Source organism: Podarcis melisellensis (assembly GCF_964234715.1).
Source record: "Podarcis melisellensis genome assembly, chromosome: 8".
Taxonomy (NCBI): domain Eukaryota; kingdom Metazoa; phylum Chordata; class Lepidosauria; order Squamata; family Lacertidae; genus Podarcis; species Podarcis melisellensis.
Window position 1 is genome coordinate 43488264 of NC_138540.1, and position 16791 is coordinate 43505054.

Sequence of the window (16791 nt, forward strand, 5' to 3'; positions counted from 1 at the left end):
GATCCAACTCTCTCCGTTGGCAAGCCCCTTGGTGTAAGCAGGTGTTTTCTCAGTGTGGGATGGGCTTGTTTGGACTGATCCGTTGACACTCGCTTTTATATTCATGAGCCCAGACTTGGTCCCTAGGCGTGGAAACAGTTTGCAGGTCTGGTTCTGCAGGAGTCATAACCAGTAAGGGTGGAGCTGCTTTACAAAGCCTGGAGCACTGTGTGTGGTCCTGGGGGTTGTCTGACTATTTGGTTAGGAGCTAAAATAAAATAGCAAAACCCTGGTCTACTTGTCCCCACTTTCCTTTTTTTGCCCTTGACACTAGCACATGACGCACTATTGGAAAACTTTTGGATTAGTGTGGCCCAAGAGGTCAGTCACTGGAAACTGAAGCATGGAAGGCAGCAGCGTCATGGAAGTTAACAGTTCATAATGATTAAGGTTGGGCAGTTAACTAGTCGAATATGCATCAAGTATTTCTAAAGCATAACTTTAATAGAACAAAAGCAATAGAGCCAGTCTGATACTTAATTATAAAAGCAAATTAGCAAATGGTGATAGTGAATTAATTTAAATTTTAAAAGAAATTGTAGTGGATTATTTTAACTTTAACGGTGTACGTTTTCTATAAGCATGAATTATTTGTCAAAAGGATTTTTATGCTAGTTTACCAGAGTCAGCCTATAGTTACATGAAAGTTTTCAATGCAGAGCAGCAATTAAAAACATTTAAAAAGTCACTTTTACTGAATTGGCAACTGGTCATTTCTTCAAGTGTTGTGGCTTTTTTGTGATACTTGGCAATATCTGTTCCATTAATTTGCCTGTGTGCTAACTCTAGGAAGACAGTGTGAAGGAAATGTGAGTGCGCAGTAATGGTTGGATTTCATAGGAATGCAGGGCAACTAGGCTTTTAAAACCTGAAGGGAAGAGATGGTGGGCTTCCAGCTGGCAAGCAGTATAGTCAAACTCTGAAAGAGGCTTGTTTGGAAAGCAGCATCAGTTGAGAATGCCCGTCCATAATCATTTTAGCTGCCTGGTTTGTCGGACCTGTAGACAGGCTGTCATTTATGTGCTTTTTTGATGCGATAGTACAGTTAATTTAACCTCAGGATAAGTTCTTTCTGGGGGGGGGGAGCTCTTGGGGAAGTCGATGGAGTGCATACAGTTACGAAAACTTGGGGATATTTTTAAAGTGTCTTTAATCATTATGCTGCCTTAGTGGTTAAGAAGAAATGACAGCACAGGCTCCCTGCTTATGCCGGGGTGTGATTCTGTCACTTGGAATGTGTATTTTGGAAATGTGAAGTGGAGGGGGAGAAGGTTTGCAGATGACTGACTGTGCCAGTCAGTGGGAAGTGCTGCTGCCACCTTCTGTGCCAGTGTAAACAGTCGTGTTTTTAAGTGCCCTTCGTTAAGGAAAAACTGGTGGGAGGAGAGTGTTGCTCCCAAGCTTTAGTTCTCAGCAGTGGGGGAGGGTGTGTGTTTCACTTCTTGTATCCAGCCCCTGTACATCTGCGCCTTTTGTTTGGTCTGTGGCTGGGACCTCAGACCACACAATGGAGGTCAGAATATACAGTACGTATACTAGTGTGGGTTGGTTAGCAAATGTCACTGGGATTGGGTGTCCATCCTGGGCTGAGCAAAGCCAGTTTTAAATTCCCTCTCATGCCTGAATCTCCATGGGTGACCTCAGTCTAATCTACATTGCAGGTTTGTGAAGGAGGTGAGCAGGCCACATGTGTCCCTTTAGAGGAGCAGGGCCTTTTGCGTTGTGGTACAGCAGATGTGAAATTCCTTCCCCATATAAATCCAGCTGCCCTTATGCTATCTATTGTTAAGCACCAGATTAAAACACATCAGTTTTTCTCCCAGGCTTATGGTTTTAGCTGATTGCTGCTGGGTTGCCTAAAATTCTGATTTCTTGATATTTTGCTTTGCTACTTGTTCTATATTGTTGTTTTTGTGGTTCTCAGGGTGGTTTAACAATCCCTCTTCTCAGGCAACGTTTGACAACCGTAGCTCTGTGAGGCGAATAGGGGTCTCCTACCAACTCTCAACGCTCTTAACAAGCTACAGTTTCCAGGATTCTCTGGAGGAAGCTATGACTGCTTAAAATGGTATAACATTGCTTTAAATATATAGAAGGGATCTCATTGATCCTGTTTGTACATAACACTATCTCAAACATGGCTTAGTGCAAATGAACAAAGCGTGGGCTTTCAGAGAGGAGCCTACGATCATTTTGCTTCTGTCTGGTCGTTTTGCTGCTGTGCTAAGATGAGGCACAGTTTGACTTCAGTGTCATCTGAACCTGGGCTTGTGCTTTAGCTCTCTCCAGAGAAACCACTAACTAAAACCAAGGTTCGGGTTTACAGCTCCAATGCTCCATAGTAAACATGGCTTCTGATGAGGCTGAAAGGAGATTAGAGCTCTGGTCCCAGTTCAAAGCTCTGCCTGGGCCTCATCACCACCCATTTATGGTGCTGGTCCTGGGCCTCAGCTGCTTCTGTGTTCCTACTTCTGTGTTTCTGCCATTTCCATTTTCACAGCTGAAAGGTGTGTAGGCTTGGAACAAGCTGTGTTTCTTCCAGAGATACCCCATGCTGTGTGTTTCCTTTCCCAGAGAATATGCAAAAGCAGACTTTTGCAGGAAATGTTCAGAAGGCTTCTCCGAGCAGAGACTTTTCCTTGTTGCTTAATTTTAGCCTCATTAGAATTGACAACATCTAGGCTAAAATTAAATTGGAGGAAGAAAGGAAAATCTTAAACCTTATCCAAAATCATGGCATGCAAAATCTGTCTATGTTGATGCTGCCAAATGGCCGAAAGAGACTGAGATAGAGTTCCTATAGGCTGAGGGAAGTGGACCAGCTACAGCAGGCACAGGCAAACTCAGCCCTCCAGATGTCTGAGACTACAATTCCCATCATCCCTGACCACTGGTCCTGTTAGCTAGGGATGATGGGAGTTGTAGTCCCAAAACATCTGGAGAGCCAAGTTTGCCTATGCCTGAGCTATAGCCTAGGCCACAAACATATAATTACTTTCTGGTTGTAACCCACAAGCTCTACCAGCATCCAGCCAGATGAAAAGGATCTGCATTGTTTTCCAGCACTGATACTGCTTAGTATATGGAGCCTGAGGTCCAGATTCCAGCCAGGCAAAGGCTCTTAAGGGCACAGAGCAGTGCTAGTGTGGGGGCATGACCTAGGAAGAATCCTGAGGGCCACCTAGAGACATGGAGGGCCACATTCAGCCTGTGGGGAAGAGATTCTGAACGGGTTTTGCCTCCCAGAAAGGAAGCATATAGATACTGCTTTGGCCAGGAACTTTGTGTCACCCTTAAGTGACACTTGAAGCTCCTGAGAGCTATTTAAAAATACCTCCGGATGTAGGAGGGACCGGACAGCTAAAAACCTGGCAAGAGTTCTAACCTTGTGGCAATCCCAAATTTGAGAATCCATTTCGGAAAAGAAGGGTGTGACTGCAACAAGGAAGTTGGTTGGCCTACCAGTGTTTACAGGGTTGGATAAAGCCTGGTTGAAGTGGGAGGGATGCTCTAGCTGCGACCGCAGGAGATTGTGAGATGGGGCTTTGTCTTGTGCCAAAAAGTGCTGTGAGGTTGGAGCCTGACCCACCAGTGTCTCAGCTCTCCTCTCCTAGCCCTACTGGTGTCAGATTGAACAGCTGCTTTGGCTTTTGCTGAGTCAAATGCAGCTTTCCCTTCTCTCTTAATGAGTGGATATGAGTCGAGCTTAGCGTTCTCCTGGGAGCAAAGGGTTAGTTATGGGCTGTTATCTTTTTGGGGTGGGGGAGCTTGGAACAAACAGTCCCCCAGCTTCTGCCCTTGTCCCAGAACTGACTTGGAAAGAAAAGTGGCTTCCTCAGCTAAAGCTCATCCAGCTATCTCCAACCTGTCGCCCTCCAGTTTTTTGGGACTACAATTCCCTTTAGCCTCAGCCATCATAACCGTATGATGCTGGGGCTGCTGGGAGTTGTAGTCTATTTGGAAGGCACCAGGTTTGGGGAGGCTTCACTATTGTCCCTACTTAGAAATTACCTCCAGGGCTCCCAGACCAGTGTCTGGCATCCAGCATCAGCAATGGAGGCTTTTTCTAAGCCGGGGTAGGCAACCTAAGGCCCGTGGGCCGGATGCAGCCCAATCGCCTTCTCAATCTGGCCCACGGACGGTCCGGGAATCAGCATGTTTTTACATGAGTAGAATGTGTCCTTTTATTTAAAGATGCATCTCTGGGTTATTTGTGGGGCGTAGGAATTCGTTTATATTTTTTTCAAAATAACCACATGGTCTGAAGGACGGTGGACCGGCCCATGGCTGAAAAAGGTTGCTGACCCCTGTTCTAAGCTATCGCCAGAACCCCTCCAGCTCCTTTCTCCCTTTTATGCTCCATAGAAGCATCTGATCTTCATCCTATGCAAATAGAACCAAAGGGCTGGGTTGGGCAGAGCACTAGCTGGGACTAAGGCTTCATTGGTTAGACCAAATAACAGCACCCTGGATCTACCTTTATCCTGTTCAGAATTTCCTCCAGGGCCTTTTTCATCTTCCTCGGCACTGCCTTGCTCTCCACTAACTTTCTCAAATACATCCTGGGTTAATTAGATTTCAGAAGTCCAACTCTGTGTCCTCTGGCCATCCCTCCAGCATGCTTGAGTATTTGTCTTGTTATTTTTCCAAACCCTCCTTGCCTCTTGACCCTAAATACAGCCACTCTCTGGAGGCTACTTTAAGCTCCCAGTTCTTAATCTCTTGTGATATTTACATATTTTGCCTTCTGGCACGGAATAATCAGGTTGCACTTTTCATTCCCAAGGTTCCTTCCCAGCCCACCCCCGCCGCCCTCTGGGTGGGTGGAATAACACTCTTCAGCTATTGCACTTCACAATGGGATGTCCTTCTCAGGCTATTTTTTGCTGCTGCTTGAAAAGTTGGTCAGCTGTTCCTGCAACCATTTCCTGAAACTATCAGTCGCCTGCCTCTGGAGTCTTTGCTCTGGCATGGAGCATTTCAGCTTTGGTGAAGAGGGGAACATTTAACTTTGTGACCTTGTTAGAAAGCAACTTCTGGACCAGTGTGCTAGTTGGTCCACATCTGGTAGCCAGCTGTGTAGCTCATTTTAACTGCTGAGGCAGCACTGCTTTCTACTCAGTTTGAATTGTGCACAGAGGAAATGGACTTCCCTCTCCCCCATCCAGGTTCCCTAGTTTGCATTCAGCCACCCATCCTCAGAAAAGGAGAGGAGCAGATTAAAGGTGGAGGGGGATGAGTGTAATCCTGGGATAAGCCCTCTGCCTCCAGGAGGCTAATATTAAACACTCGGTCTCCCTGCTGTGGCTCTCTCCAGCCTTGCCCTGGCTGCTAAGCTGTTTGACCAAAGAGAACTGTGTGCTGGGGATTGGTGAAGCTCAGGTTAACCAGATCAGGCTTCCTTTCCCCCCATTGACTCTTCCTTCTTGACATACTGACTTCTGTCATTGGCTTGCCTCTGTCGAATGTATATCTCGCTGCCTGCCCCGTGGGACATTAAATGCCAAGATAGATAGGAAGGGCAAGCCAGCAGCTGCATGAGGATTACCCTTTAATACACCCTTGGGCACGAGCTGCATGATTTAGCAGAGCAGCCAAATGCCAGGCGCTGAGTGGGCACAGTGTTCTTCCTGTCAAGCTTCCTTCTAACATCTTTGCCCACCTTGAGCTCTCCTAGTATCACACTGGGGAGAGAGATGGGGATGTGGCTACAGCTTGGCTGCAGAGCATGTTTCCAAAACTTGATTAAGGTGGGTGTGGGTGTAGAAATGGTGGTCCATAACTATACAATGCTTGGGCATCCTCTTCTTACACATAGCTGGGAGGCTGCTGAGAGCAATAGATAGGACTTGAGACTTTGCAGAAAGTTGTCATGTAGAGCCCGGGGCCCCAAACAGATGTAAGGTAGAAGGGGAGAATCTCCTGGTGTTTTGGGTCTTAGTTTTTAAAATTATTAGTTTAAATACACCGGGCGTGGACCTTTCTCCCCCCCCCCCCCCAAGCTGTTTTGAGGTCTGCTGGGATGAAATTCAGACATGAAAACCATACCAGACCGACCCTGCTTAACTTTGCAAATGTGCTAGCAGTTTTATTGCTGCGGTGCTCTGATATAGGTACATCCCACCGCCACACTCCCAGTGGTGCATAGCTTTTTATGGAGATGGGAGAGGGGTGCTATATTGATCTCAGAAAACAACATGGGACAGGCAGAAGGTTGAAGATGCACATTCTCAATTGTCATTGGAGCCCTTGCAGCTCCATTAAAGCATTAACACTCCATGGTTAAAAGTCTGGAGGATTTGCTGCTGGCTTCCGTGCAGCACTCCTGTTTGGGCTCCTAGAAGAGGAAGCCTTTGTGCTTCTGCAAGAGGAGAAGGGGCTTGGTTCCAAGTGTGTCCCGTGCCCTCCTTAAAGCAACTGACATTCTCCTTGCATTATGAAGGCGCTGAATGGGCCCCTCAGTGGGGGCTGCATGGTCCTCATAAGCAAGCTGGCATCACCCAAAAGGTTGGGAGCAAGAGCCAGGGAGAAGGGGAGGCAGCTGGGCAAACACGCCACCTCCCTCTTGCAAAGACGGTGGGAAAGTCTGTGCTGGAGCCAAAACCCTCCACCTCGAAACAAAGCCAATGATTCTGCTTCACGGTCTCCGAATGTGGCCGCGGCCTGTTTTCCGTTAGTTGCGCACATTGTCTATTGTGCCCAGGCGGGCCAGGAAAGAGCGTGGCATACTTAGCTGCTGTTTAATGGGGCTTTCATGAGCTTTGCTGGAAGAGACTTCGGAGTGAATGAGACATTTATGGCTCCTTTGAATTGCCACTAACCGGACATAAACAGTTGTGTTGTCTTTTGCTGCTTGTTTGCTTTCCCCCCCTCTGTCTTAATTTATTGTGAGCTGATGGGTGTTCCCAGGCTGAAATTAGTTTCATAACTTTCCCTAAAGAGTATATTGGATGCTGCAGTTGGACTGTGGGCTTGTCTGCTGTTTGACTCAAGAGCAAGCACTCCAGAGCAGGCAGCTAGCTGTTGTGGATTCAGCTGTATTTCTGGCATAAAATCTGCTTGTTCTGAATTTGCTGGTGAAGAGTGTTGCAGGAGGAGAGTTCCTCCACACCCTGCCGAAACCAGGACTACTCAGGAGACTGTGTCTTTAATGTTTCCTCTGCTTTCTTGCCTTTTAGGGCTAAAATTTTCTTTGGACTTGGCACTGTGGCTGTTTAGAATTGAGAGACCTGAAACATCTGGGCTTTTCAGAGGCTCACTGGAGGCAGGAAGAGAGGGAAGGCACCTCCTCTCTGCTGGAACACAGGTTGTCTTCCTTTGAGATCTTGCAAGCTGCATTTCCAAAATAGAGACAGATGTGTATGTACATTAAATGGTCACCTCTTTGACTTCTTGTTTAACAGGACTGTCATTTGGACCAGCTGGTTTGGCCCTTTATAGCACTTGTGTATGAACTTCTTTATAAAACGCATGGCTTGGCCTAGCAGCACAAACCAAAGCCATTGGGATGACTAACATCCCTGGAAAGGGCTGGACCTGGCACTTGTGTGGATTGTGGAGGTTACTAAATCCTCCTGCACTTCAGTATACAGTCTGTTTAATTTACTTTCTGTAGTACCCTTTGCCGCCCTCGCTGCAGCTAATGGAAGCTGTGGTCCAAACATTTCAAGGGCACCAGGTTGGGGAACACTACTTTGGAAGATTGCCTCCTGACCTGAGAAGGAATTCTGCAAGGGTTGTGAAGCATCTCACTACTGGATAGTTCAGATTCTGCTTGCAACTAGAGAAGAAGGGGTGGTGGTGCTGTGATGGCAGCACCATGCAGTGAACATTTCTGCAAAACAAATCAAAAAGCCACAGTGGAATCAGTTGGCCCTTTATTTGGACCGACTAAAATGCAGCAAAGGAGTGAGCAAGAAAAACAGGAAGGCAGCTGATCTGCTGGGTGGGAGAGGGTGGAGGCAAAGGCTGCATCTGGCATGGAAACCCAAAAGCCTCTAGTTGGAGACTGTATTAAGATGAAGGTGTCAAGCAGGCACAGTTAGATCAGAGTCTGCCAGAAGTACTACAGATCTCATCTCAGTACTTCCTGGCATTTTCCATGGCCTTAAGGTATTTCCGTACAGAGGTTTCAAGGGAGGATGAATGGTATCATCAGCACCCACAAATCCACTAAATATATATGCTGCATAAGAAGATAAGAAGAGTCTTTTCACAAGGAGCATTGACAGTGAGCGGCATTGGGTATTATTTCCCCTCCAACTTTATACACACACACATACACAGATAGTGGACAATTCAAAGCTCTGCTTTTTTCCTTTTTTTGGAAATATTTTTATTAGATTTTACAAATAGAAAGTTATATATTAAATTACCCCAATATATATCCATAAACAGAGATTATTCCGAATCTCAGGACCTCCCCCCACCCCTTCCATGAGGTCCCATATTAAACATTTAAAACTGCATATTCTTCCAAATTCTATTATCAATCCATATTATCCATGGTAATTATTACACTACAAGTGAAATCAAAATCCTGCCAATGTTTCCATCTGCTTACAGTGTTCTCCTATATAACTTGTAGATTTTCCGCATTCTTTTATAAAGTTTTTGTCCTCTTGGTTTCTGAGTTTTCCAGTTAGTTTTGTCATTTCAGCATAGTCCATCAGCTTGGTTTGCCATTCCTCTCTGGTAGGACCTTGTCTTCTTTCCACTTCTGGGCTAGTAACATCCGGGCGGCTGTTCCATACCTAAAAAGTCTTTTCTGCTCCTTTGGGATGTCGGTACCTGCAATTCCTAATAAGAAAGCTTCTCGTTTTTTTAAACAAAAGTTATTTTTTTAAAAAATTCCTATTTCGTTATATATCATCTCCCAGAAAGCTTTTAGCACCTTACAAGTCCACCACATGTGATAAAACATGCCTACTTTTTCTTTACATTTCCAGCAGATATTTGAACTTGACCTATACATTTTTGCTATTTTTGTAGGAGTTAAATACCACCTTCCCTCTCCAACCTTTAGCAGTACTGTGGCTAAAAACATAACAAAGCTGAATCGGGCCAAAGAAGCCCATCTAGACTGGCATCCTCAGTGACCAGCCAGATGCCCCCATGGGAAGCTCACAAGCAGGCCCTGAACACAACAGCAGCACTTTCCCCATTTGTGATTGCCAGCAACTGGAATTCAGGGATATAATGCTTCTGACAGGGGAAGTAAACTAGACCCATCCTGTAAACTTGTCTGACCCTCTTTTAAAATTAGAGGCCATCGCTGCCTCTTGTGGGAGCAAATTCCATAGTTTTAACTATCTGCTGCATGAGGAGGCTGTAGTAAAGCATCTGCAGAAGTGCTGGGATCAGTCCCCAACACCTCCGGTTTAAAAGCAGCAGGTGAAGGGGAAAAACCCTGGCGGGGCACCTGCTGGTCAGTGTAGGCAGTGTTGGGCTAGATGGACAAATTACTTGCCCTGCCCTTGTGTGTTCTGCCTCTGCGGAGTTGGCTTATGTTTCAAGATTTTGCCCTTCAGCATGTCTTGGGTATTCTGAAGGAAGGATTTGGGCCAGCCCACCAGTCTTGTACAGCTGAGAAATGGAGCCACTTCCTTCCACCGCCTAGATAGGTCAGACCTCATTCAAACTGCAAGCCGATCCCTGTTATGCCAGACTTGTTCTCATACTTTATTAGGGATCACTTTACATTTGCAAGAGCAAAAATGAAGGTGGCATTTCCTTTTGCTGGATTTGTACTGGAGGCCGACCAAAAAAGTTGTTTGATGTGGAGGGAGGGGCAGAATGTGGGGTGCCAAGATGCTACCCAGCCAGTTTGGGCAGCTTCCTGTGTTGGCAGCAGCATCTCAGTGACTGGCCATAGGTCAACCCAGGCTCTGCCTCTTCCCCTCCGATGGTCTGTGCATTCCACCTGCCGCCTTCCTCTGCTTGAATGAAACAACCTCTTCCCTGCTTATGTTACCTGTGTGTCCGTATGGACTCGGGAGGGAAAAGGTGACTGAGTAAAGCAGGTCTCTTTCTTTACTAAGGAAATTTTTAATAGAACCTTTGCTTGCCCCAAAATAATTTAATTTTTATTGATAATTAAAAGTGGCTTTTCTTTCCATGATATGCATATTTGTTTGTTCAGAGGATTCCGTTTATGGAGCGGAAGATTCTTCTTGTTAAATTTATCACCATAAAAATTCATGGAATAGTGGGGTTTGGAGAGTTTTCTTCCAATACTATTTAATATATTGTGCGTTAAATATGTCCCAAAGGCACTCTTCTTATACATCAAAATGTATTGGTGGAATATGCTCACATACAGTCTTAAGATAATACATTTTTCTGCAGATTTGGATTATTTTTAGCAGTTTTTTTAGATGCTTCTGATGAAAAGTTGATACATTCAAAAATGCATTCGGCATAACAATATAGCAATCTGGAGTCCTTTTCAAAAGAACAGCTACTTTTCACAGGATCCCCTTGTGAGCTTCTCTTTTTATTTTGTATGGAACTGGTCTGCTGGTCCTTCTTTTTCATTGTGCTGTGATCCCCTTTTATCATTTAATGCAATCTCCAGTGGCATAGCATGGGTTGTCAGCACCCGGGGCAAGGCAAGTAATTTGCGCGCCCTAACCCGTGGATTTGCGCCGCCTAACCCGTGGATTTGCGCCTCCTAACCCTACCCCCCAGATGTTGCGCCCGGTGCGGCCGGCCCCCCCTGCACCCCCCACGCTACGCCACTGGCAATCTCCCCCAAACTGGCACCCTTCTAATGTTATGGACTACAACTCCCATCAGCCCCAGGTACCATGGTCATGCTGTGCTAAATGGGCCTGATGGGAGTTGTCATCCAAATCTTCTGGAGGGCACCAGTTGGGAGAGGCTGATTTAATGACATTGTTTTTGCAAACAGAGTATGGTGTGTGGACCTCTATTCCTGTGCGGGGCCCATTCTAGGTTCCCTCTAGCCATCATGGAGATAGGGGAGAGAGTTCCTTTCCAGAAAAGCCACGAAAGACAGCAACAAGCTCTCATATATTAAAGTGAATATTGACTAATTTGTGAGAGCTAAATGCCTGCCTGCCTGAGGATTGTTTTTCTGTTGTCCATCCTCTGGCCTTGGAAAGAAGCTTTTGTTTTCTCTGCTGCTCCTGGAGAAGTTTAGCCAGTAAATCTTTGATCAGGCATCCTGCAGTGACTGCAAAGAGAGCCCCAGAGTGTTGACCCTGCTTCATTCACTTCCTTTCCTGTCCTTCCAGCAATGTGAGCTGAACCGCCCTGAGACCAGATATAAGGCGGGATGTAAATTTAACTAACTAACTAACTAACTAACTAACTAACTAACTAACTAACCAGCCCTAACAGGACAGGAGTAGAGAGTGAATGACATGGGTGGGGTGGGGTGCTCCACTTTCTAGAGCAGTCTTTGCCAACCTGTTGGCTGTGGCAGATGGCAGCAGCAGTCCAAAACATCTGGAGGGCACCAGGTTGGCAAAGGCTGCCCTAGAACATAAGCAGGTTGCTTTCCCTTCCTCCCACCAGAGTCTGCTGTGCTGCTTTCTCTTGACAGGTGTCTTGCCAGCGCGGTTGTTGAGGAGGACAGTGTTGGACAACACCTGCTGCCCCAGAGTACACAAGCAGATCCTGCTGGGATACCCTGTGCTTCTCTCCACATCAGAGTGACTTTCAGTTGTGATGCTGAAAAGTCGAGGCACCATAAAGTGTCCATGAAATAACTTTGCAGGGCACTCTGTTAGGATGATATGCTGTGATCCTCAAGAGAAGTGTGTGTCCCCAGTTTTCTGTACAGTGGTACCTCGTGTTACGGACTTAATCCGTTCTGGAGCTCTGTTCGTAACAGGAAACGGCTCGTAACATGAGGCGCGCTTTCTCTAATGGCACCTCCCACAGCTGCTGCGCCGGCGGAGCGCAACTTCCGCTTGCATCCCGGGGCAAAGGTCGCAACAAGGGGCATCTGCTTCCAAGTTAGCAGAGCGCGTAACCTGCAGCATTTGTAAGGAGGACGGTATATGACACGAGGTACCACTATGCTGTGCTGGCTGACCTGGGGTGATGGGAGTTGTAATCAAAGAAGTGGGATTTGGGGGGCTCTTCATGTCAGCCTCACATGCACAATGGTGTAGGTGAGTTGGGGGATCTGGCCTGTGTACTTGGATGGGGCACAGTGGATCCCTTGCAGTTTCAGAAGGGAATGCAGTCGGCTCTTGTACCAGAAGCCAGGCTGCAGCTCAATGGTGGGATGTCCTGGGTTCAGCTCCCCAAGTCTCCAGTGGCTGGAGACCCAAAGAATTTCTGCCAAATGGAGCAAGTGGCATTGCTGGGGATGGGGGTGGCATGCCAACACTCCTCATAGACCCATTGAAGTTACTAGACATGGCTAATTCAAGCTGCTTAATTTCAGTGTGTCTACTCTGAGCAAGACATAATTGAATACCACCCTAAATCTTGCCACCTCCTGGTGTATTAGGCAAATTCCTAAGTTGAAAAGAGCACGAATACAAGCAGAACTTGTCCAGAGTGTGTAATCACATTGTACTGTAATAGAGAATTAGTGGTTTCTGGGAACCAGCTGCTGAAAACCTTGTGGCTGTGGCGAGTGGCCCATGTTTTGACTTTGGGATGAATGGTTGGAATCAGCTCCACCAAAATGGCTTCTTCCCTTGCAGTATAGCCTGGTGGCCTGGACAGGTTTTGTTCCAGCACATCAGCGGTAGTGTGAATGGATGGTTCAGTACTGAAGGAAATTGTGGGTGGAAGAGAGGCCAGGCATTGCTCTCTGTTGCTCTTGCCTACTGTTGGTAGAAGATGCTCTCTTCATTTTAACTTCTTTAACATAAAACAGGATCTCGTGTTTCAAGCTCTTGGGGGTGTGTGTTCCTGATTCCTGAGATAGATCAGTTAGTAGACCGTGAGACTCTTAATTTCAGGATGGTGCATTTGAGCTCCACATCCTTCATTCCAGGAAGTTGGACCTGATGACACTCGTGGTCCCTTCCAACTCTACAATTCTGTGGTTCTATGGTTTCTCAGTCCTGCTGAAGCAGGACATAGAACCAGCTGCTCCAGAGACAACGTCCTGCACAGAAAAGGCAGCTGGCAGTGTCTGATCCTAATGGCAGCGATGCTGTAGGGCAGCCTTTTCCAACCTGGTGCCTTCCAGATGTTTTGGACTCTCAGCCCCAGCATCCTTTGGCTACGTTGGCTAGGGCTGATGGGAATTGTAGTCCAAAACACCAGGAGGGCACCAAGTTGGGAGAATGAGGATGCCTTACAGAGCTGACCAAGGTTGAGCCCTGAGTAGGATGCCCACTGCTGAGAGGATGGTGGCTTTTCAAGGGCTCTGCTTTTACCGGTTGATACCCTGTGCTGCTGCCTCCTTCCTTTGGCAAGCAGGCAGATAGTTTGCAAGAGCCCCACCAGTCAGCTGTATTGCATTTCCTTCTTAGCAGATGACTCATGGCCAGTGTTGAACTTCACTTTGAATTTCCGGTGTGGAAGCTGTAACTCCCCCCCCCCACTCCCCCACTCAGTGGAAAGTGGTTGCCTCAGCGTATCGTGCTGCTAAATCTCACTGGACAGAACTATGCACGGCATGAAAGAGAGAGAGACCATTTGAGCCCATTTTTGTAGTGGGGTGGTCTGGGTGTGCACTTGGTGGAGAAAGCCAGACTTTGCCGCCACCCCTGTCTAAAAACATCAGCTGTCTCTCTGGCACACACCTGCTGAGTCTTGCTGCAGCTTCTAGCTTTGCTTCTTAGGGCTAGGAGATCCTGGCCTTGTTACTGAGGAAAGGGCACGTTCTTGCAAGCAGGGATTAGAAACCCAAAGCCTTTTTGCTGTAATCTGCTCCTGAAAGCAAAAGGGCAGAGCTCTCATCCCTGCAGCGTGCCTCCCCTGGTGAGAGCACTGCATGCGGTCCTTATACCTAGCACAAACCCATCTTACCTGTCACCTTCAAGAAGCAGGTATAAGTCTGCATGGGGGGGCAATGCTGATGCTCAGAAATGATTAGCACAAGAAGGGAACATCTCAGACACTCCAGGTGTTCTGGAAAGCAGCAGACAATTTGGTATTCAGATTTGTTTCTAGGGAAATTCAAGTGCTGTGTTAGTCTTTTGCATCTGGCTGGTTCTTCAGTGGGTTTAGGAGGGGTCCTGAAGTAGGCAGGCCTCCCCCAGGAATGTTGCACAGCCCTAATCGACTTTTGCATTAAACATAAAGCACAGGAAACTTCTCAGTAGTGTGAGAATATGTTCCGTGTAGATTCTTAGTGCTTAGTTAGTTCAGTTGGTTAGAACATGCTGCTAATAATGCCAAGGTTGCAGGATTGATCTTCATACGGGCCAAGTAAATCTCTTAGAGAGCCAATGTTGTGTAGTGATTAGAGTTTTGGACCTTGGAGACCAGGGCTCAGGTTCCCACTCACCTGTGAAACTCTTTGGGTGACACTGGGCCAATTGCTGTTGCTTGACCTAACCTGCTTCATAGGGTTGTTGTAGGGCAGGCATAAGCAAACTCTGGCCCTCCAGATGTTTGGGACTACAATTCCCATCATCCCTAGCTAACAGGACTAGTGGTCAGGGATGATGGGAATTGTAGTCCCAAACATCTGGAGGGCCGGAGTTTGCCTATGCCTGTTGTAGGAGATAAAATGGGAAGGGGGAAGAACCCCGTATGCCACCTTGAGCTTCATGGAGGAAAGGTGGGGATAATACATAAATAAATAAAATAAAATAAAATACTGACTTGGGTAACAATCCCTTGCCAGGGCACCTACTTTGTGTGTTGCTTGCAACTTCCTGGCTGTTCAGATATTGCTAGATAAAGTCTTTTGCCTGTAAACTGTAAAATTATATGTGTTTGATGGTATTGTAATGGCTGATCTGAGAACTTAACCAAAAGATTGATTAGCTGATATTGCTAGATCCTTCCTCTGCCTAAGAATCTCGTGCAAGCAAGCGTGCTGTAGTGGGCAGAGTGCTGAACACAGTGGATGGGAGGACGGAACTGGGCGACCTTAGGCCAGTCACACACCTCCAGCTAAGCCCATCTCATAAGCTGCTGGGATAAAGGGGGCGTGGGGTAGCCCCATCCCTGTACGTGCCACTCTCAGCTTCTTGCAGGATAGCTGGGGTTATAATAAATCTAAGAAATAAATTATTCCAGAGCGGAGGCATCTTCCACCTGTTTCTCCTTTTTGCTAGTCCTCATCCATGCTTGAGCTTCCCAGCTCTTTGCCTGCCTGAGCCCTTCAGAGTTTGGAGAGCTCTGACCTTTGTTGGGCCAGAGACAAGCTGTTCCCATCCCCTCTGTGTTGGCAGTTGGAGGAGAGCTTTCCTGTGACTCATCCTATTCCATCTGTACACCTTTTCCTGTGGAATAAACGTGTTTGCCGCTTTTCCCAAGGAGCCTGTAGACAAAACAGTAAAAGGAAATGAGCTGCTGAAAAGGCCCCGGCCAGCCAGCAAGAGCTGAGCCCCATCAACAGGCCAGGTGGTAGAAGGGCATCCCATGACTGTGGGCTGCTGGGCTGCTGTTTCTCCCTCTTTGACCCACGTGCATTTTATGGATGATGCTCAACATTGCTGCTGTAGGGACTCCTCCACTTTGCCTCTGGATCTTTTGTTTGTTTGCTCCTAGTGAAGTATATGCGGGAAGCCAGCCCTTATATCAAGAAGCCGTCGCTGGTGTCGGATTTGCCTTGGGATGGGGTCGCTCCGCAGTCGCCCAGCCTTAGCGGCAGCGAGGATTCTGGCTCCCCAAAGCACCATGGCGCTGCCAAGGACCGTAAGGTGATCCCTTTGAAGATGTGCTACGCTGCAAGGAACCTGTGCATGCCGGATCTGGAGAACAGGTGAGCCCAGATGAAAGAGGAGGAGGAGGAGGAGGGGAGGCGTCTCAAATTGCAATGGTGGTGCTGAAGTTTTGTTTTTCCTTTTCGTTTTGGTTTCACGGAGAGCCAGTGGCATGAGTTGGAGGGAGACCCAGACGCTCATGGCTTCCCAGGCCTGGTTTTCCTAATATCCCACACTGCCCAGCACCACAGCCATACCCTGAGAATAATGAGCAAGGCTGAGTGCTCGCTGCTCTTTTTGCCAAGAAAAACAAGTGTGCTGTGCTGCTCAGGATGGATTATGCAGATTTCCAGAAATGTTGAGTATTCTGGTTTCTGTTTTACAAGCAAGGAGGGCTATGCGTAGGAGTCAAGGGACAGGGTGGGGGCCTCTAGGTTGGGCTGCCAGATTTCCATAGAGGAGACGCCCCTATGTGGCCAAGAAGAAGAACTTGGACTGACGCAGCTTATCCCTAGCGCCACAGTGGCAGAGGAAAAGCTGCACCCCTTCGCAGTCGAGCGATCCTGTCCCCACTGGGGACAGGCAGGAGAGCTAGTGATAATTGGGAAAGCTTCACAGCCCAGGAGGCCCCACCACAGAGGGGGACTGAGGGGAAGGGCAGCCTGCTAATTCCACATCCCAGCTCTGTTCCTCATTTGTAGCGAAGGTCTGCAATGACTTCACTGGGCAGATGGCTCAGTCGGTGGCTATTTGCCTGGAGAGGACCCCTCGCTGTTCAAAGGGGGCATGCCTCTGACTGGCAGTTGCCATCATGCCCTTCTTGTGGGTTTCCTGGATGCCTCTTGCTGGTTGCTTTTGTGGTGGCAGGAGCGGGACACAGAGCTGTGAGGCCTGGAGGGGTCCTAAGCTCAAGAGGCCAGTCGTATTATTTATTGCA

At 47.4% G+C, this 16791-nt stretch overlaps 1 protein-coding gene across 1 annotated transcript in view; it reads left to right on the forward strand.

Annotated features, from left to right (window-relative positions):
• SNTB2 (syntrophin beta 2) overlaps positions 1-16791 on the forward strand; it is a 31679-nt gene that overhangs the window by 1233 nt on the left and 13655 nt on the right. Inside the window, exon 2 of the mRNA XM_081922656.1 lies at positions 15700-15913. Within this exon, the coding sequence (XP_081778782.1) occupies positions 15700-15913 (214 nt within the window). The remainder of the gene's footprint in view (positions 1-15699; positions 15914-16791) is intronic.